General features: G+C 40.2%; 1 protein-coding gene across 4 annotated transcripts in view; it reads right to left on the minus strand.

The window, feature by feature from the left end:
* APP (amyloid beta precursor protein) overlaps positions 1–23303 on the minus strand; it is a 258633-nt gene that overhangs the window by 195439 nt on the left and 39891 nt on the right. For all 4 annotated transcript variants that reach the window (XM_035017531.1, XM_035017532.1, XM_035017530.1 and 1 more), the window contains exon 2: positions 4818–4985. In XM_035017531.1, coding sequence (XP_034873422.1) covers positions 4818–4985 — 168 coding nt within the window. The remainder of the gene's footprint in view (positions 1–4817; positions 4986–23303) is intronic.

A 23303-nucleotide genomic window follows, 5' to 3' on the forward strand; every position in this document is an offset into this window, starting at 1 on the left:
AACACACAGGAGAAATGATAAGCAGAGAACAGAGACCCCAATAGAGAAATTCCAGGCAGCACTGAGTCTCAGTGCCAGGATTTAAGGACCCAGTTTTTGATGGTATTTAAAAAAATTCTGTAAGCTAACCACATCCCAAGTTCCTTCCCATCTGTGGCAGAAAATATTCTCCATGTGTAAAATGTTCAGTGGGTTTCTGTCACCTAGCAACCAAAACTGCCTAATTAACCCACCCTTTTAATTTTCCTCTCTTTTCTTCTTTCCAAGACTCAGCCTCATCCCCTGGATCTCATTCCTATCTTATAGATACCTGAGCCTACTTTTTTTTATGATGGACCTCTACACTCCCCACAGTTTAGCTCAGGCTTCCCTTTAAAAATAAAAAGAAAAACAAAACAACAAAGACAACAAAAAACAAGGCCTTTCCCTTTTCCTTGAATTGCCTTCAAGCTCTCTGCCTCTATATCTTTCTTCAAAGAGTGCAGAGATGTCTTCACTATCCATTCAGGTTATTCTTCCTGTAACCTACTGCAAGTTGACTTGTCCTAAGCTCTTCCACTGAAATCGCTAACCTAAAGATCAATGACCCTTTATATGCCCCAAATTAGAATGTTTTGTTATAAAACAATGCCTGTGTCTTAGAAATGGGGATCACTGGGTGTCCCCAGCAGTGACGCACAGGTGTTCTTTTCCAGAACCCCGGGGCGGTGGGGGAAAAGATGATCTGATTCCATAGAGTGTATTCTTCTGACCCACTTGCTACTGACTGGGCTATTTTACAGCTCTATAAGGGTAGATAATGTGGAAATCTGATAGCAGTGCAAATGTGTCCTGCCCATGCACTGCAGACCAGACAGGTCCCATTCCTAGCCTTCTATGTGAACCTTGTTGGGAAAGGTATTTAAATCTCTTCTAGTCCATCTGAACCAGCTTTAACATCTTCCAGGTCATCTCATTAATTAAGGAACTGAATAAAACCTTTGATGTGTGTTCATTTTGCAAGTCAAGTTTTTGTATTGTCAAAAACTGTACTTCAACCTTTCGGTCTACATCACACACTCATCACTTCATGTAAAATTAGCCCAGCTTGGCTTTCAGCACGTGATAGTTCCTAGCTCTGGTTCTAGGTCTCCAGCCACTGCCCCTCCTCCACTCATGGCATTCTTTCACACTTGTTCCCCTTCAATGTTGCAATTTACCAAGATTCTTTCCCAGATTCTTCCCTAGAGGCATCAGGAGGGTAAAAGCAGAGCAAGCACTTAGCAAGGTAGCTTAGCACTTTGTTAACATTCAATAAAAGCTAGCTGGTATTAGCATCATCCACACGGTCAGTTTTGTTATTGCTAAAAGTATCCTACAAGCCTTTCTCTCTCCCTAGATCGCCCTTTAGAACAGGTTCTGTGTTCCACTCATCATGGCCTCTTTAGCACCCAGAGATATAATGTTTGAGGGAGGGAGAGAACGACTGGGCTCTCGAAAGGTGTTCGTATAATCCCCTTACATTAAATATTTTTAATGAAAGATGTATTTAAGGCCCCAAACAAGCCTTCCTCCCTGATTCCCAATCACCGGTAAAGTTCTGGTGGAAGGTCTGGGGCGGGCAGGGGGACTCCTCACGTCTGCTTCCCTCTCTGACTTGCCAGATGATGGGATCTGAGACCCTTACAGCCCAGAGTCGCTAGTGGTATGGGGCAGACAGGGAAAGCAAGATAGTCCAACAGAAATAGAATGGAAATATATCACCTGTGTAATTATAAATTCCATAGTAGCCATGTTAAACAGTAAAAACAGGTGAAGTTCATATTAATAACATAGTATTTACAATTTAGTAACATATATATGATGTTTAGATAAGTATACAAAATATTTCAATATGAAATTACTAATGTGCTATTTTATATTATTTTTCCATGTAAATCTTTAAAATATAGTATTTACCTTATACTTTCAGCACACATTAGTTTGGACGAGCCACGCTGCAAATGCTCAACAGCGACACGTGGCTTGTGGCTACCTTACTGAACAGATTAGAGGGTCCTCCAGAGAACCCAGAAGCTAGCTACGGGATCAGTGATAAAGCAAGACGAGGACTTTCTGAAATGCAAATCTACAGTCCTTCCCCTTCTTCAAAAAAATAAAACACTTTCAATGACTTCCCGCTGTTATGGAAAAAACCAAATTCATCAAAAGGGCTCACAAGTCTGATGTCCTGGCCCTTTCTTACTTCTGTGGTATAATGTTTGTCTAAACCATCTTAAGACTCTAGCCTGTGCACATAATCCTGGTGGGTGGTGAGCTGAGACAGGCAGGCATGTAATACCAGAACTGCAAGACAAAGGAGAAACAACCGAGAAGCTTACCTCTCCTGTCCCATGGCCACCAACAATGTGGCAAAGTCTAGGACCCAGAAGACCACCCTGTGGCTCAGCCCTAGAACAAACAACAGACTAAGACAGGAAGTGAAGCTACCCAGACATTAGTGGGATCTCTAAGTGGTGTGGGAATAAGGGTTGTTCTCAGGATCATGAAAAGTAATTTTTATATGGTCATCATACAAATGTAAAAGCATCTGATTACTCATAAGTGGCACTGAGGGAGGAAAAATATAGATGCAAACTAAGATACAGGCATCAAATTAGCCATTCAACAGAAAAGGATGATGTGGTCAACATCATTAACTGAATTTAGTTCTAGCCTTTAAAAAATATATATTTAATATTCAGAATGCATAATCTACATGTATATTCAGAAAAGTGAATGGTATAAAAAACCCTATAAGCATGCACACAGAGTTCCAATTTATCACAAAACTGTCTCAGAGGAACTCTTGCATACAATGTGAATATTATTTCCAAAATGTATATTTCAGAAATGTCGTATCTGGACAAAAGGTAATTTCTTATCAATCTCCCCCTTCTTTTTTTTTTTAAAGATTTATTTATTTATTTTAGAGGGCGAGGGACAGAGAGAGGAGAGAGGGAGAATCCTCAAGCAGACTCCCCACTGAGCACAGAGCTCGGCTGGCCGTAGGGCTTGATCCCATGACCCAGAGATTATGACCTGAGCTGAAATCAAGAGTCAGACACTTAACGGACTGAGCCACCCCAGCACCCCACTTTCAATCCCTATTGAATAAATGATTTTAATAAGAAATATAATGGACTTAAATATTAGTGATTTTTACTTAAATATGAAGAATTATCTTCTTACATCATGGTTCCTGCTCCTTCAAGATAAAAATTACTTGATATGGAATATATTGTGATGATATGGATGCTTTTTTGCTTCTCAAAACACAAGAGTTAATATTTAGAGACCGTCCTTCCTTAGAGTATCACCAAAAAAAAATTGTGTGCATATATGTAAAAAAAATACATACTTTAAAAAGGAAATTTTCTCGTACATAAAAGATTACAACAAAGAAAATGTTGCCAGGTTATCTGTTGTTTATATGAAGGATAAGAAGTTCTGCCAAGAGGCATAAGACTAATTCCTTTAAATGTTCTTAAAACACAAACGGCCACATATCCTAAAATAGGTAATTGTCTGGAAGTGTGGGATAAGATGTCTAGGACTCCAGTTATTTTAAGCTGAATTAATAAGGAAGGAATACCCTATATAATATAGCAAATAAACTAGAAAAATTACAAAAAGGATGGAGATCTTTATGAATGGTGAGGGCGTGACTTCCAGGGTATAAAAGTTAAAAAAGCAAAGTACAGAAAGGTGCTTCCGGTAAGTACCTTTTTTATAAGAAAAAAAAGGAAAACCATACATTCTCTTTTGTTAGAAGGATAAATCAGGAACAATGAAAATGTTGATCAATAGAGGACGGGTGGCAAAGCAAGATTTCTGAGTGTAACTTTTTACAGAGTTTCTAAGTTTTAACAATGTCAATGTCTTACATTTTCAAAAAACAAAATTAATAAGGAGTGAAAGACTAAAATTAAATATAAACAAGGAAAATATATCAAATTGGTAACATAAACAGGGAAAATTAATTCTAGTAACTTTTCAATACATTGTCTTGCCTGTGAAACCATAGTGGGATATATTCTAAAGATAAATGAAGTGCCAAGAGATCTTAAACTTTACTCAGTTGGTTTATCGATGGTTCTAACATGACATCACAATTAAAAAAAAAAAATTTCTATGTATTGTAGATGGTAAAGCAAATAAATATATTGATAGTACAGTGAATCATTAGGAACCAAGATTTTCCTCCCTTCCCCTATGATCCTCTGTTTTGTTTCTTAAATTCCACATATGAGTGAGATGAAATCAGAGAGGGAGACAAACCATAAGAGACTCTTAATCATAGGAAACAAACTGAGGGTTGCTGGAGGGCAGGGGGATAGGAGGATGGGGTTACTGGATGATGGGCATTAAGGAGGGCACGTGATATAATGAGCACTGGGTATTATACATGACTGATGGAACACTGATCCCTACCTCTGAAACCAGTAATACGTAATATGTTAATTAACTGAATTTAAATGAAAAAAATAATTAATAAAAATTTTTTTTTTAAATCTTCAAAAAAAAAAGAGGTAAGCATAAGAGTTCTGGAGATGGATGGCAGCACATTGTGGATGTATTTAGTATCACCTAACTGTACAATGGTTATGATGATCAATTCTCTGTGTGTATATTTGTACCACAATAAAAAACTGGGAAAAAAATTAAACAAACAAAAAAAAACAAAGGAACCAAGATTTTCACTGCAAGAGATAAAAGATCAATACTTCAGAAGCGAAATTAAAAAAAACACATGCATGTGATCCAACACGAATGCCTGGCTCTTGGAAGGGACTTACTTCTTGGCAGTACTGCAGGATGTCCTCCTTGGTGCCAATGCACGTTTTGGTCCCCGAAGGATCGGACTCCCACTTCCCATTCTGCACATTCATATGCATGTTCAGTTTGCCGCAGAACATGGCAACCTGAGGTTCTGCCAGCAAGCCGGCGTTGCCATCAGTGGGCACCTAAAAAAAAATTAGTTCAGGTTAGTTACACAAATCCACAGCTCTGGGGAAGTGGTTGGGGAAGGGTTGTAAAGAGGAACATGGCATGCAGCAATACCAAAAACAGTTCATTCTCACTTCCAGAAATTCTTGCAAGTAGGAATTAGCCCTGCCTTCCACGTTCCCTTAAGTATTATGTAGGCTACACACATCTCCAACCATCTTAGTGTTTTTTTTTTAATGTTGAAATACAGGCATTAATAATATTGAGAAGAATTTATTCATTGAAATGTTTATGCAATCCCCCGTAGCAGATTTTGCCATGTCTACTGAAACGTTCTGAAAATAAAATAAGGTGTTTTTCTGCAATAAAAATAATCACTCTGGAGGAAACCATATTCTCATAATAACCTCCAACTGACTCACACAAAGAACAATGCCAATTCCCTGCCTGATGACCAAGTCTAAGAGTCAGTTATACAGTACCTCCCAGAGCCGAGGGCATGGTGTCCGTGTGCCTTCTTAGGGAGCAAGTGACATTATGATTTTCTAAACATAAAAACTACTGTAGAATTTACCATGCACAAATGTGACTGAATATGTTGACCATTCCACTGGTTTTCCCCTGAATATTCTCTGGTTAACACTCTTAGCTCTTTTTTAAATATATAAGATTTTATTTATTTATTTGAGAGCGAGAAAGCGGAGTGCATGCAAGGAGGGAGCAGGGGCAGGGCAGAGGGGCAGTGGGAGAGAGAGAAGCCGACTCCCAGCTGAGCAGGGAGCCTGACTTGGGGCTTGATCCCAGGACCCTGATGCTTAACCAACTGAGCCACCTAGGCGTCCCATCACTCTCTCATCTCTTAAGAACAGGTTAAGGGTGCTGGAGTCTCACCTCCCCGAGCACACCTTGAAGACCCAGCAAGGTCTCTCTCTCAGGGTCCAGCAGAGCACCTGCTGTGTGGTAAGCTCTTAACAGGTCTTAGCTATTACAGCTACAGGCAGTGTACCATTTCACCAAAATAACTGAAAAGGTTGCCCTTCTGTATTTGCAAACCCTTCTGTGAACAGACACTACCTTTCTAGAAGTATTTTTCAAATTTCACTTAATGGGTTCTGATCTGTCAAAAGATTAAAAAAAAAATCAGCAAGAGATAAAAAATAAATCCACAGGAATAAAAGCATTATTCGAAACCAGGGAATCAAAAGACACATTAAGCAAAGTAATTCCTCCTTTGTTAAAGCCAGCTGCTGAGGAAATGGGTGATAGCCATGTCACGAAGAGTAAACTTCCACCAGAAGCCATTCATACCGTCCAGAACTGGATGATTCTATAATAAAGTGTATCGTTTCTAAAAATTGTTCACAGGAGGGAATAAAAAACAAAACACTAAAATTGCACTGAGAGATTTCAGTTAGGAAATAGCTTCTTGACATTTCTTCCCACAGAAATGTAAAAATAGATCAAACATCTGTCCATTCTAGTCCTCTTCGTATATATTTTGCCCAACCACAGATTTATGTTGTTTAAAAAACAAAAAAAAATCTTGCACTGAACCCAGCTGAGATCCATCACAGACCCGAGTGCAAAAGCTCATGGCAAAATCTCTAAAACCATATTTCAGGTAACATTCTCTACATATCTAATTCTACTTTATAAAGTATATTGAACAAAATTCTGCCTCTACATCGCCAGATGTAACAAAGAGCAGCTGAAGCCACAGCATCGGGTCGTCAGCAAGAATCAACAAGAATAGCTGGGACCCCTCGACTCCCCAGTCTGGGCCCCTTGCCACCTCCTGCAATTTCCAAGCCAGAACCTGGACGTCTCATTTTCCAACAGATGCAAAAACCAGCCTAAGCAGAATGCTCCACAAACTTAAGTTTCACAGCTTTCCTGAGGGAATAGGAGGAAATTCAATGCCTTGATTCTAAAAATCAGAATACAAGTTCTGTCAATTTTATTGAAATAAGTAGTTAAGATAGTAACACTGCAAGAAAGTCAAATAATCATCAGATACCTATAGATAAGGCCCTATATGAGATGCTGTGGAGGATATAAAAATATTTTTAATATATAAAATTTATTTATTTATTTCTATGTAAAATATGAGCCCTTGCCTTCAAGGAATTTACAGTCTATTAACAAAATCACTATTGGATTCTCCACCATACTTCATTCTGCTCAAACTCCTTCCCTGTCCCAAAGATTTCCAGTCTTAGCAGACTCTTGGTAACTTATCTCTAAGTGAACAGAGAAACTAATGGTCCCCCACCACAGTTGGTAATTATTTTACTGAATGAATTCCCCCCTTGGTAGCTCAAAATTTCTCTGTACCTCAGATTCTCCCTAATCAGTTCACTATAGTTTCTACCTCCTCGTCAGTGAAAATGCCCTTCATTCCATACCTTCTCCTCAAGGAACATTTAAGTGCCAATTTCTCTCTCTGTGGCAGCCAGCCTCCACGAAGGCCCCCAAGGACCCTGGCTTCTGGTATTCAAGCTCTTGTCAGTGCTATCCCATAATGCATAAAGTTCTGTCTGTGCAACAAATAAAATAGGGCAAAAATAATATGTGACTTCCAAGGAGAGGTCATAAAAGGCACCATGGCTTCTTCCTTGCTCTCTGGGGGAAGGTCAGCTGCCACGCTGTGTGGACATTCGGGCAGCCCTACGGAGAGGCCCACATAACGAGATGAGGAACCACGGCTTCCTGTCAACAGAAACGTGAGTGAGCTTGGAAATATCCTACAGGCACATCAAGCCTGCAGGCCTGCAGGCCTGCAGCCCTGGCTGGCAGGACTGAAACCTGGAGCCAGAACCACCCAGAAAGACACGCCCAAATTCCTGACCCATAGAAACTGAGATACAGCAACATGTATGTTTGGTGTTCGGAAACCACTGGGTTTGGGGTGACCTGCTACATGGCAACAGACACCTCACATGCTCTTCCTTCTCCAGCTCCATAAGACATCCATAAATAGCCTTTGATCTCTACTGGAAAAAAGCAAACAACAAACAAAAACATACTTGGTCTTATCCTCCAGAGCAGGGGGTCAGCAAATTTCTTCTGTCAGGGGCCAGATAGTAAATATTTCACGTTTTGTGAGCAAAAGAGTCTCTGCTGTGACTATTCTACTCTGCTGTTACAATAAAAAAGCAGCCTCAGACAACACGGAAAAATGGGCGTGGCTGTTTTACAATGAACTTGTATTGACGAAGCAGGTGGTGGGCCAGATCTGGCCAATGGGCCTCGTCTGCCTATCCCCTTCCTTAACAACCAATTCTATCAGCGGGTGATTTCAACACTCACTGACACCACCTTCTCCCCAGCCTCTTAAGCCCCCTGCCATCTGGCTTATGTTCCACCCATCAACTCAGATTGCTTTCTCAAAGGTCACATATGGCCTCTGGAGAAACCAAACAGGCTTTTCCTTCAGTACCTGTTGCTTTTCAACTTCTTGGCCACACACGAATTCTTCCTTGGAAGTCTTTTCCCTTGGACTCTGTTGCAATGAACTACTGTGGCTCCCCTTACTCCTCTGATTATCCCATTACTAACTCGCAGTCCTTCAGAGTTCCATACTGGAAGACATTCCTACAGATTTGCGGGGAGGGGTTGCTTCTCTTCGATCTTCTTTAAAAAGTTTTCGCGATCTCACTCTTTCAACCCTAGCTGCCGTGAGGCAACTCCAATGTAACCCCCATAATAAATGGCAGCAACTGACATTTCTTTAATCAGTAAGTTTGTGTACACAACACATGCTAGGCACTGAACTCGTTTTGGGGACAAAGCAGTAAATTAAGCCTTGTCCTTGCCTTGACAACAGGATGGCGAACCATCCCAGTTTGCCTGGGATGGAGGGGTTTCCAGGATGTGAGACGTCTTGTGCTGAAACCGGGAAAGTCCCTGGCAAGCTGAGACAATTAGTCATCCTAGCTGACAAACACATCAAGTAAATGTTTTTCTTTTGTTCCTACCTTAACTTCTTTTTATTTCTTCCATTCTGCCTTCTGTCACCTTCCCTTTCTTTGACTTTATGGTTCTTTTCAGGCCACCTGCGTGTATGTTTGTACAAGCTCACTACCCAAGTGGTGGTGATCCTTCTCACATCTCAAATGAATTGATTCTGGCCCCATCATATTACTGGAAAACATTTTTTTTTTTTTTAAGTAGGCTCCACACCCAGTGTGGGAGCCCAATGAGGGGCTTGAACTCATGACCCTGCGATCAAGACCCGAGCTGAGTCTGACTAGGGGCACCTGGGTCCTGGGATTGAGCCCCGCATCAGGCTCCTTGCTCACCCCGTCCCCCGCTCATGCGCTCTCTCAAATAAATAAAATCTTCAAAAAGAAAAGAGTCCGATGCTTAATCGACTGAGCCACCCAGGCGCCCCTGCTGGAAAACATTAATTGCCTTGTGATCTCTTCCTTTTAACAACAGTAGTTAACACCATAAGAGCTATGCTTCAGTTCCTTTTGGATTTTTCGCCAGACGAGATCTAATATTAACTTTAAAAAATTACAGAGAATCATGATCATTAACACGCTCCATTTTCTGACAGTGGAGATTTTGTTTAAGAGTTCAAACTTTGATTCCTCAATAATTAGGGCCAATTATTATACCAGAAATTATAAAATTGGCTGTATGTATGCATCTGTTACATTTGACATTACAAGAGCCCCTTCACAAATTAATACTTAATTCACAGAAACATGTTTTTTGGGCAAAAATTCTTTCCCATGCCAGCACCAGCTGTGTACAAGATCACAGCAATTAGCTGGGTGATGCAAACTGAACAAGAAGCTTTTCTCTTCTTACGGAAGCCCACCTGCAAAGAATTCCATGTTTTAAGTAACATATTCCTGGCTCAGTTAACTAAAAAAAAAAAAGACAACCCACAAGGATCCTCACCTACATCAGATAACTGGGTTTAAGAAACAAAGCAACAAAGCCCCCCCCACCGCTGCTACAAGGGCGGGGAGGGGCCCTGCCCTGGCACAGAGCCAGAAGGAAACCATCTCCTTGGTCACACAGGAGATAATACTTAGCCATCATCCAAGGGCCTGACAGTTTTATTCAAATCCCTTTTTCCGAATGGAGCCTTAATAAATCATATGCAGGGTCCAATTCAAGACCTGTTAATGTGGACACTGTTAAAACTGAAATCATTGGGTCCTAGAGTAAGTTATTTGCTGCTAATGAAAATGTGTACTCTGTCAAAGTCATCCTACAGAGAATTATTCCTAACTTTTTAAAAACATTTCTCCTTTTAACAGAAATGAAATGCAAAGCTTTAGTAGGTGGGAAACAGAGCCACTTAAGTAACAATTATATTTTAATTTTGTTTTCATCTTAAATAACGCTATCTGAGGTAACATAAGGTGACTGCAGAATCGCAAGACAACACCTAAAAGATCGGAACCCTGGAATAACTGGCCATTCATGATGCATGCGTTTCTGAAAGACTGAAAATGAAGATAATTCTTGTAAATGGAATGACTTTACACTGACATCATAAGACCAGATGCTTTCCCATGGGAAACAGTGACAATGAGCAAAATAACCGGCTAAAACAATGGAGCGTCCACACATTGCCTCCAAATCAACAGCCTCTTTATTACAGAATGCCCTGAACTACAGAGACTGAAATATTACACCTAAAAATGCTGTTATCTTTTAGAAACAATCCTTTGCTGCCAGAAAAATATGTTAGGCCCATAATATATAGAGTACTGAAATGAAAATGGACTTTCCAAAGCAAGTTAGCTTTAGAAAACAGGCTTTACAAGGGCTTAATGGGAAATTAACATAAACAAGAACAAACATATATACCTAATTTAAGCCCATCTGTGGAGCTGAACCCAGAAACTTACACCAAGAACTGATGCACCTTCCAAGGGCAAAACCAGCCTCTCCTACAAGTTCCCCTGCAGTCTTTTTCACGCTGGGTGTTCCCTTTCCCAAAAAAGTTTCTATTATCATCAAGGAGATCAAAATTCCTTCTAGAGCAGGCTTGGCAGCATTCCTCCCACACAGTCCTGACTAAAAGGGAAAGGGAACAAGGAACGCTCTGTTTTGCTGGCTGAAAAGTCTTGCTTGGCAAGGAGAGGGCAAGGATCCATAGCTTAGCTGCATCCGTGGATTTATGTAATTTTAAGGTTCGTGGCTAATGAAAACCATCTGGTTTCTCCATTTAAACGGGCTTCTCACTGGCCTGAATAACTCGCCTCATACGGTGGAGTATTTGGTACTATTTAATCAGTGCACAATATCCCCAGGGCGGAGCCAGGTTCTTATATAGCATCTTTTTTAAAAGCACACAATGATACTATTTCTATCATACCCAAGATTTTCTCACATAAATATAGTTTTCCCTTAAACTGGGCATAACTCAACTGTACCCCACCAAAATGCTTTTAAACTTACTTTTAAAACATTCAGATTTTCCATTTTCAATGTAATTAACTGTTCTCTAGAATCACGATCTAGAAGATCTGAGAGTGAACCCCTTTCAAGGGAAAATGCAGTACATTAATGCTTAACATAAATTTTCTATCTCCAAAGGAAAAGACTGACTGTAAGGTTTCCCTTGACATGCCTCCCTCCTACCCCCAAAATCATAAGCAGAACCATAACATCTGTAATTGCCCATTTTGTGTCTAGAAGAGGGCAACAAATTAAAATTAGAATCCCAGAACTGGGAGAATCTGTAAAATCATCCATTCCAACTCTAAGAAGGAAAAAGCTCTGTTAAGGACTCATCCAAGGCCACAGTATTAAGAAGAGGCAGAGGTGGGAGTTGGACCCACTCCATTAATGGTTTTGTATATGGGACCAGGATGACTATCAAATTAAAACAGAAAATTTCAATTTTCCTAGGTTTTGCCCTTGGTGTGTGGGTTCATGTATTTACGGAGGGAAAGGATGGAGAGGCCAAAGCACACAGAAAAACGAGATGTGATTATAGAAACTGTACACAGTTTCAGCTTACCTGTGTGGAGAGCTGGCCTCGTTCATTACATCCGCTATTTGGGGCACAATACAATTATTTCAGCTCTCGAGTTTCAGGCTAAACTGCCCCAAGATTTGCCACAAGAGTGAGTAAAGAGAAAAGATTCCTTTTGAGAACTAATCCATATATTTCACTACTTGAAATCTGACTTTCTTTTTGGGGCACGGTTGACCTGGCTTCAGATGACAAGTTAGCCCTCCATGGTCTCTGCTGGTATTGATAAAGTGAATTCTTGTATCGGGACCCAGAAAATGGGAGACCACCCCAGTGGCCGGGGCCCACGACACAAATCTAAACCTAAATCAGCCTGCACTTACGGGAAACACTTGTCAAGAAATTTTAATGGTCACCAATCACAATGTGCCAACTGAGCTTTAGCTAGTTTACCTTGCCCTAGAAAACAGGAGCTGCTAGCTTTGTAAGGAAATCTCCCACCTCCAGCCAATTATGCCCCAGCTTCTGCATTGCCTCTTCTAAAGCTCTTTAAAACTCTTTCTTGCCCCAGCTCCCTGGGGAACACTCACTACTCCACTGTTTGTGGGACACTGTGCTCCCCCAATTCATGGCTGTTTTCTCTTGAGTGACGGACATCAAACTCACAACTTAAATTTAGTTTTGTCATTTGACAATATCAAGTTTTTCTTTCTGCTTAGAAGACAGATATTCTAAAGCAGACCCGAAACTCCTTCCATTTCATAACAAGTCCAGTAAATAATTCTTGCTGCTGGTGGCCAGTAGGATATCTAGAGCTCTCTCAACAGAAACCTTTGTTACTCAACACCCATAAAATTAAATTACCAACGCTTACAGCATGGATTTTAGGCAGGCCTAAGAAAGAGTGATGTCCACTGCCCAGAACAGATATAAAATCTGAAACTGGAATTTAAAAAAATAAAGCCTCATAGATGGCAACCAAACTATATGCCTAAAAAAGATCTATCCAATAATGCCCATTTAGTCCTACACAGTAAATGTTTTCTATTTTATATGTAGTCTATTTAAACTGAATGCATACATATAACATTATACATTATACATTGCATAATTTTGTCTAATGTGCTTACACTGGTAATAGTCAAATTCTGTTCAAGGTCATTGATGTAGAATTAGTTTATCCCTTTAATTTTAAGTTTTACTTCTATGTTTCATAGAGTTGCCCAACAAAACATACAATTATCATATCTTTGTACTATTTGACTCTCTCAGCATTGCTAGCTCATCAGCCTTGACCTTGTGCACAGGGAGATAGGAAAAGGAGTAAGGATAAAAATCAAAGCATCTACTTAGGCCTTTCCTTTCACGATCTCATTTGATTCTGAGAAAAACCAAGATAAGTCACTTCCCCATCTACTTAAATAATCAGAAAGGCTCAAAACCTGCCTACGAGTCTAATCACGGCGATTACTCTAAAAGCTATGCTTGCTTTTTTCTTATTGAGCCAGCTGGTAGGTATTCCTTCTACTAATTCTTAAGCTTTTTTTTCAATCTTGAATATTATTTTCAAATAACTTTTTCCCACTATGGTAAGTAATATTTTGCAGTTCTCTGTTTCTGGCTTTTTTAAAATATTATTTTTAGGGACGCCTGGGTGGCTCAGTTGGTTGAGCATCTGCCTTCGGCTTGGGTCATGATCCCAGGGTCCTGGGATCGAGTCCCACATCAGGCTCCTTGCTCAGCGGGGAGCCTGCTTCTTCCTCTCCCTCTGCCTGCCGCTACCCCTGCTTGTGCTTTCTCCTCTCTTTCTCTCTCTGACAAATAAATAAATTACAATCTTTAAAAAATAAAAAATAAAATTTTATTTTTAGACGAAGTAAAAGGGGAAGCAAATCTACAGTTTTAAATGTTTAATCCGCATTTCTTAAATTTAAATCATTAGATGTTCACTGGATGTTATACACAACTAGTGAATCACTGAACATCACATCAAAAACTAATGATGTACTATGTGTTGGCTAACTGAATTTAAATTTAAAAAAAACTTTAAAAAAAGTCACTAGATGTTAACAACCTAGTAATATTTGGTGGCTTCCTCTTTAAGAAATCTCCCCCGAAATGCAAATGAAAACTTTCTCCTAATTTTGTTCTTCCCTTAAATCAGAAGTAGTGAATTGAATCTGCAGAGCAGGGGTCCAGAATCCCCAACATTCCAACTGTTAATGCATGTTCATCAACCCTTACCTTACTTAATCTGTATTTTCAGGGATATATGCATATCCCTGTATATATACATACTATACAGCTAGTTAGTAATAGTAATAAACATGCACGCACACACATGTGGTTTACTGGTAGAGATCAAGTAAATTTCAAACGAATGTGTTTTATTAAATCTCATTCTAGAGTTAATGAATTTAAGTCATGCTGCTAATAAGCTGGAGGACCTAGAAACTGGCTTTCTCAGAGAGGCTGGTTTGAATGTCATTCATTGTGAAGAAATCTGATGATAACAAATGAACAATTTTCCTGTATAATTGCTGCTAGTTCTGACAGGGCAGATTCAGTACATAATGCAACCCAGAAAAATTCAAATTCTATTACTTCTCTCCATTTTAGACACAAGAACAATTCTATACATGTTCAGTTTCTGAAGTTTTACTATTTTCTATTGAATCTGGCCGACCTCAGCCAAGATCAGTGAACCTATAGGCCTGGGAGCTACCGTAAATGGTATTATTTTAGGCCACTGAATTTTGGGTTGGGTTGTGACGTTGTGGCGTTACCATAGCAACAGAAACTAATACAGGTATGTATTTGATAGGAATACTAAAGTACTAAGTAATAGAATCAGGGCTCAAAATTATTCCAGAAGGTAGAAAACTTTTTCAAATGGAATTTTTAAAAGTATATACAATATCCTGTAGTTTGCTTGAAATAATTCTTTGAAGCAGTACGACAGAAAAGATAGCTGGGTAGCAGTTCCATAAGAAAAACTTCCAAAGGTTTTAAGAGATGAAAATAAAAGGGGAAAAAAAAAAATAAAGCTAATGCACTCTTATGTCTTACAAATATAGGACCCCAGATGATCATGGGAAATCTTGCTGTGCCAAGTCACACCCACAAGGACGTATTCACATTTTTATTTTTTATTTTTTGAAGAGTTTTTCATTTTTAAGTAATCTCTACACCCACCACTGGGCTCGAACTTACAACCCTGCGATCAGGAGCTGCATGTTCTACTGACTGAGCCAGGCAGGCGGTCCTGTCGTCACATTTCTAGATAAACACTAAAAAAATTAAAGAAAGATTACCTTGGAGGGAATGAAAACCAAATAATGGAAACCTCACTTAAAACGGAGTCAGAATGCCAGAAGGGGGAGCTCTAACACCCTACCACTACTCTTCAATTGCATTCTCAACAGGAAGAAGCCTACTTTGCTACTCCAGCAGGAATTAAGAATTTCTCCTCGCCCAGCAACAAGCTCAGCCAATAGGAAAATTCCACAACTCAGCCAATGGGAAGCCATCACCACTCTAAGTCTGGCTTTCCTTCAATGAACTTTTATTCAAAGCAGCCCCTCCCAACTTCCTCCTTTTCTCTATAAAGTAAGGTTCCTTTGGTTTGCCAAAGCTTGTGTGTCCCAAGCTGCAAGTCCTCCGCTATTCCCAAAAAACCCAGATGTTGGTAAAATAACCTGCTGTTTTACTTTTAGGGTCGACAAAGGAGACAAAATTTTTATCAGGTAACTTTAATAAAAAGAAAAAATAAAGGTAGAAGACAACATCTGAAGGAAAATCAACAAGGAAAATTCTAAATGTGAAAACAGTGATGGAGAGTGGCTGAGAAAGAACATCATGGAGATGGTGAGCACCTTCTCAAGGAGCCACTTAAGTGGATGGATAATCATCTACCAGAGTTGCAGAGGAGGTTGCTCAATTGGATGGGAAGTTGGAAGAGGTCAAGAGTTTTCAAAAGTTTAAAGCAGGAGGATCTTGGGCTCAAATAAATTTTGTGTGAACCCTTCACAGCTGGGCACTTCCCCCTCAAAACCTGGATTTCAACCCCACACAGCTTGCGAAATACTGGTCTCTTCCAAAATTTGCCTTTCTACTGTCTTTTCTATTGTTAGCCTACGGGCCTACTACCCTCCACCTTCAAACACCTTTGCTCCCTTCTGTTACTGCATTTTTTTAAAAATTTATTTTTATTTTTTTAAAGATTTTATTTATTTATTTGACAGAGAGAGAGACACAGCGAGAGAGGGAACACAAGCAGGGGGAGTGGGGGAGGGAGAAGCAGGCTTCCAGCTGAGCAGGGAGCCCAATGAGGGGCTCGATCCCAGGATCCTGGGATCGTGACCGGAGCCGAAGGCAGACGCTTAACGACTGAGCCACCCAGGTGCCCCATTTTATGAACTCTTACCAAAATTTTCTGATGAAAATTTAGTGTCCCAGTTGAGATTTTGATGACCTAGTATGAAAGATTATACTGTAAAATACCTCATTCATAATTTTCACATGTTGAATGATAAGTGGGTTAAACTTAAAATATACGATTAAAATTAATTCCAATTGTTTTACTTTTTAAAAATGTGGCTCCTAGAAAATTTTTAATTAAATATGTGACTTACAGCATATTTCTAGTAGACAGTGCTGCCCTAAACATGTCAGACACAAGGCAGGACAGAATTTAAAATGCAGTAATAAATGTTCATGTCAACATATTAGCCGTTTGTCTCTCATCAATCTCATTGCACTCATATCACTTCCTCTCAGTCTTTCTTATAATCTCTTGGAAGTGAGGACTTCAATTAGTGCAACTGGCACAGACCAGCACATTTATATCCAGAAACCTGATAAATATTTGATATAAGGCGGGGATCAGATAAAACAATGGCTTAACTGTGGCACATGAGCCATATTCTCTTGGTTTTACCTCCTAAAACTGAAAACAAAGATCTGAGTAGGGGATAAATAAGACGATGCTCCAAACACACGCCCTGAAGCTTTTAAGAAGATGGTAACCAATTGCTACTATCTTTGTATCTGACTGATTCTGTGGGCTTCCAAATTTTTCATTCTATTTCTTTAGATCTCTGTAAATGACAATTTGTTTAAATGGACAGGTTTTAAAAAATGAATTAAATGTATTTTGTTTTCACTCAGTATGTTTTTAAAAGAAAATATTTTAATGAAAACAGTCTAATGCTATTAAATGGACAATGCTCCTGCCTCACATTTTCCACGTGGTTGTGCGAATGCAAGATCTTATTCTAATTACACTCCTCCCAGCAAAGAACATGCAAATTTCATCACTAAATACTCACATTAAGATCATACCCCACCGAGCAGCATGTGCTTGCTGAACCCAAGGAGTGAGGAGACTGGCCACACACAGCCCGGCTCGGCCCTCTGTAGGAGGTGTGTGCAGAAGAGGGTAGGGTGAGAAAAGGGGATGCACAGAGTTCTGGAATGTTGGGACAAGTACCTCTGTCATTTGATACCTCATGTTGAGATCATACCAGATTTCTCCCACATGACAGCACCTGAAGTTAAAGCCTCCATATCAGCTGGGTTTAGCGCACAGACATAGCCAAGTAAATAGAATATTTATGAGCTCTAGATAGAATTTATTTCATTGATTTGGAACATACTGTCCCTACATAATTTGCAAGCTAAATTGTCAGGATTGTTCCTAGGATCATTTCTCTCTTTAATATGAGACTCTGATGTTGACCTAGTACTTGAGATATCTCACTCATCACCTGGCAGATGCACTTATCTTTACCTTTTATTCAATAGCATATTCATCACAGGGCGCCTGGGTGGCTCAGTCGGTTGGGCATCTGACTCTTGATTTTGGCTCAGGTCATGATCTCAGGGTTGTGGGATGGAGCTCCTCATTGGGCTCTGAGCTCAATGTGGAGTCTGCTTGAGATTTTCTCGCTCTCCCACTGCCCCTCCCTCCCCTTGTGCTCTTTCAAAATAAAGAAAATCTTTAAAAAATATATATCATATTCATCACCATCTAAGGACACAGCTCTAAAATGGACTTTATCAATAGCACTGCATATTCTAGAGCATAAGAAGGCTTATACGCTGACATGCTTAAGGTACAAATAAGTGCATATTTAAAAGTCTAGTTCTTCCTTTTCTCTTTATTTTTCTTTTTAGCACTGCAATACTGACCCACTCATAATGTCCAACACAGAAGTAAGAGTCCCAAGCGATCATTAGATGGGGAGAAGAGAGAGAACAAGAAGTCTTTGAACAAACCGTAGCTGGGGGCATAAAATGGAAAACAAACTTCCAAAAGAGGTAGTGGGTTTACAAATGGAGCCAGTTTATCACTTAATCAGACCATGAACAGGAGGGCCATACCCACACATCTGCATCCTAGAGTTACCCATACAACTTGGACTGGAAGGAAAAATGGGCATATTCCTCTACCATTTGTCAGCCCAGAAATTCATCCTTACTTTCCTTCATAGCTTCGACCAGGTTTTAGGTTCCAGGCCACTATGAGCCCAACACAGGCAGAGAGACACACAGGGCTAACATGGGGAGAGATGGGTAATGGGATCCCTAGTCTTGGGCTGTCCTTAGCGATGGAGCCGTATATACATCTGGGCCTGGTACATTACAGACTAGCCATATCCTTTAATATCTTTATAATTTTCAGTACTAAAATGGTAGGAAAATACTTACAAGGTTACAGACCCTTAGAAAAATGTGCATTTTGCCGGTAAGTTAAGATAGGATACTGTCCCTTCAATGTACATTAAAATCTCAGAGCCCCTCTCAGGGGGGTGAGGGGTACACACATCAACCTTAGAGCACTGTTAACCACTCTAGGAAGTCATTTCCATCTGATTTCCTACTAGCTCGAGGTGGAGCAGTTCCAAACACTCTCAGTTGACCTGCCATTGTAAGTGCCAAATATAAGGGACTTGTATGTTTTAGCATGGGCCCATGAGCTTGTGTCTTATAAAATGGTACCAACTGGCCCTTGCCATTAGGAGATGGTTTTCTTTTTTTTTAATTTTTTTAAAGATTTTATTTGAGAGAGAGAGAATGAGAGAGAACACATGAGAGGGGACAGGGTCAGAGGGCAAAGCAGACTCCCTGCCGAGCAGGGAGCCCGATGCGGGACTCGATCCAGGGACTCCAGGATCATGACCTGAGCCGAAGGCAGTTGCTTAACCAACTGAGCCACCCAGGCGCCCTAGTAGATGGTTTTCAATGAACAAGGAAGATCATAAGTGGAAGAATGATAACAAATTTTATGAGAAGTTTTCTGAAAAATTTTGTTTGAAGCAACTCACATTGAGAGGAGACCAGGCAAGCAGGAAGGGAAAGAGGGAATAAAAGAATTTACTCTGTGAAAGTTAATGGAGACAAAAGAATTCAGGTATTTACAATTTACTTCTGTTCATACCTCTTCAGACACCCATATGCATACACTTTCAATATTTACGCATAGACAAGAAACCATCTACAGTCTGTTGGACCAAGAAAGATGATAAATAATCATGTTATATGGGATAAGAGTTTGAATATCCATATGTCAAGTGGCATCAAAGAATTCATGATCTTGAAATTCACCTTTCTATTTCTACTTTTAGAATATTTGTAGAACTATTTCAGGAGGAGAACATGAAGTACCTTATTTTTAATATGTAGACAGGGTATTTACATTATGTCCTTTGGTTTATTTCCTTTCAAAGTCGCATAATATTTACCTATCATCTACTTTTCCTGTCTGCTTAAAACTCTCATGCTATTGTCTTTTTATTACTAGAACTGTTGTTTTAGGAGAAAACTGCTTTGCAAGTGTAACAGAAATTCAGAAAGAGTATTATGTTGATGTGAGGAATCTACGGTAACATTCCAACAGCATTCCTGCTCATTTTTCAAATTGTATTCTGTTAACTTATCACTTTTAGTGTAAGCCAAGATTGTTTCTTTTCCTCCAGAGTTGTAACACTGAAGAGTACTCAAAGTTTAAGTTTCAAACTATTTGCCTGATAAGCAGAAGCAGATTATCCTTCTTCAATAAGGCACCAAGCCATTTCTCAAAGAAGCTTTCCCTTTCTGGAGCTCTGGACTCACAATAAGAATTGTTTGAATTGCCTTTCCTATCAGAATAGACTGTTATGAACTATGATACTAGGAGAAAAAAATTCTGAAGGGAGGTAACAGTGAAGACTATTTCTATTTTCTTGGCTACGTTTAAAAAAAAGTTGCAGAAACAATAGAAGACCAGGAGCAAAAGAATATACACACACACACACACACATATATCTGAGGTCTTACATTTCCACTTACTTCCAATGTCAGTTTCAGTGACATAACATCTGAATCTTAGCTTCTTTATCTCTACGTGAGAACAGAACCAACTGGTTATTTAGGGGCAAAGATAGGATCTAAATGAAGGCAATTAAGTATGTAGGGTGCTCTTACTACGAGGATGAGTTGATGGTACCACCTGAAGGTATTCATCTAAATTTTATCTGTTAGAGTAGAAGAAAACATAATGTCTACGTACTTCAAGTGTGTGAACAAGGATTCCCAGTCTTTGCAAACAAGATGAGATACAGATCTTCTTTGACTTAACAATGGGCTTACATCCCGATAAACCCATTGTTAGCTGAAAATATCTTAAGTCAAAAATGCATTTAATACACCTAACCTACTGAACATCATAGCTTAGCCTAGTCTACCTAACCCGTGCTAACACCTGTATTAGCCCACAGTTGGACAAAATCACCTAACAGAAGGCCCGTTTTATAATAAAGTGCTGAATACCTCGTGTAATTCCTTGAACAAGGTACTGAAAGCAAAAAACAGAATGGTTGTCAGTGTGCTGGTTGTTTACCCTCGTGATCGCCTTGTTTACCCCGGGAGCTGCGGCTGGCTGCGGTCGCCCAGCATCAGGAGAGAGGACTGTACCACAGATTACGAGCCCAGGAAAAGATCCAAATTCAAAAGTACCGTTTTTACTGAATGCATATCATTTTCGTTTCAGGCCATCCCAAAGTCGCAAAATCATAAAATGAACCATCCGTACTTCACTGTCTACCTGAGACTCTCTTTGCTCATTAGTACTTGCCTCTCTCTCTCCCACTACAAGCACTCAATAAACATTTATGGAAAGCATTAGGGAATGCCTGGCATGAAAAATACAACAATAATAACCAGCAGGTAGAAAATGCAATCATTGACAAAGGCGTGGAACAATACAAAATAAATTCCAGCTTAGATACCTGTGGAATTTTTTCTACTGTGGCACCAGGAGAGAAATCTCCTAACGTCAAGAAAAGAAAATACAGCACCCACACTCCTGTCTTTACCAACTCCCAAATGCCAGCAAGAGCCCGACTTGTTTGAGGACCTCAGGCTCCTCTTAGGAAAAAGAAAACAACAACAGCAACAACAAAAACAACCCCAAAACCAAAAAACAAAAACATGGTGCAAAAAGGCAAGGTGGCTTGTGATCTACATGACTCAATAACCTTCATCGTTAATTTCCTGACTTTTGGTAACACATTCCTGAGAGGAGCACTATTTTGCAATTCAGGCAGCATTTAAAAAAAATCAGATTATCTCACTAGACTCCAAGATCTGCACAAACAGTATGGGCGGCCAGACTCCTTTAATAAAGAAAGCATCCAATCAACTATTTAAAACATTCCTGCAGCTGAAAGCCCTCAGCAGCACGAAACTGATTCTCAGAGATTTCTGTGTAACCTAACACCTAAAGTGAAGGCTAGTGTAAAAAAATACACCTGAAAATATTACAAGGAAGAGACAGAAACTATTTGTTGAACAGCTAAGCGAAACACCACATGCTGATGACTATCAAACATTTGTCCTTCTCACTTCTAACAGAGAAGGCTTCAGAGTTTGATTCCTGGGTTATGTTTCAGGAAAGTTCTGGCTTGATGCCTTATATGAAAATCAACATTTCCCAGGCACAGAATACATTCAAGCCTGGGGGCAGAGGGGTGACCCAAACATCCTGGACTTCAATGGACACACAATGGTGGGGACAAAAATGAGGAGGCCCCACTCACTAGTAAAAGGTACTAAAGTGACAAAGTGGCTGGTTTGATTTGGAGGAGGCAGAGATGGGTGGGAGTTGGCACGGAATAGGCAGACCAAAGACTGGAGCAGAAAATGTACATGGCATGGGTGTGGGAACAGCGTGTGTGAAAGGTAAGACAGGGTTAGGTATAAATGACCTTGAATTTGTAATAATGTCCATAGCCAAGGAGCGCTAACTGCCACCTTTCAGAGAGAGCAACAACCCATCTGTGTATGAGGGGAGCGCATGGGCACATGATCTTCTTTTGTGGACCCCTTTCTCTCTAAAAAAATTAAAACTGGTATTTTAAGGCTATGGTGGTATAAAGGTGACTAATTCAGGCTAGATTCCTTAGCATATATTCATTACTACCGTCGTTTTTTCCTTCTGATTTTATTTTTTTCTTAAAGATTTAATTTATTTATTTGAGAGAGTGAGAGAGAGAAAGAGAGAGAGACAGAGCATGAGGGGGGTAGGGTCAAAGGGAGAAGCAGACCCCCCGCTGAGCAGGGAGCCCGATGCGGGGCTCGGTCCCAGGACCCTGGGAACATGACCCGAGCTGAAGGCAGACGCTCAACCGACTGAGCCACCCAGGCGCCCCCCTTCTGATTTTAAAAGAAATTAAAATTGAAACATTTTCATGGGCCCCTAAGAGCATCACAGGCCCAAGGCACTGTGCCTACCATGCATAATGGAGAAGCCGAGCCTGGGGTGTAGGCAAAGGAGAGAAGTGCATGACCAAGGACACAGCATGAGCTTAAGCAGCAGGAGAAAAATGGGCAGCAAAGGCAGCAAATGGAAGCAGAGGTGGAGAGAACTCTGAGGCTTGTGAATCTCAAGGATGGGACCCCGTGGGGTGCTGGTGGTGGGGAAGGAATGTGCAGGACCTGCCCAGCTGACAGCAACAAGTGTCAGAATACATCATGCGAGAGATTTCGAGTTCATCCCAATGGGATGGAAGAAGGAAAGGAATAGTCACTCTAGTCACCACTCCCCAGTCTGATCAGCACATGTCCCATTCTGCCATGACCTCCGTGTGCCCATCACACCAGGAGTTCTCTTATCAATATGGGTGATCAATCCATCTGCATTTCATTGCCTTGAGTGATGGGAAATTATTTTAATTTTCAAAACTAGCAGATGTTTAATGGAGCTGTGCAGGGTTGCTGTTATATGTCATGGCATACTGTGTCTATGTAACCTGGGGAAAGAATGGTCTGGAATCTTCCATCACTAACTCATTCCTGGGCCACAGGGAAATCTTTCTGACATTTGCACAGAGGGATAAGCCCTAAAATA

Source organism: Mirounga leonina, unplaced genomic scaffold, assembly GCF_011800145.1.
Source record: "Mirounga leonina isolate KUSES-001 unplaced genomic scaffold, KU_Mleo_1.0 Mir_172, whole genome shotgun sequence".
Taxonomy (NCBI): domain Eukaryota; kingdom Metazoa; phylum Chordata; class Mammalia; order Carnivora; family Phocidae; genus Mirounga; species Mirounga leonina.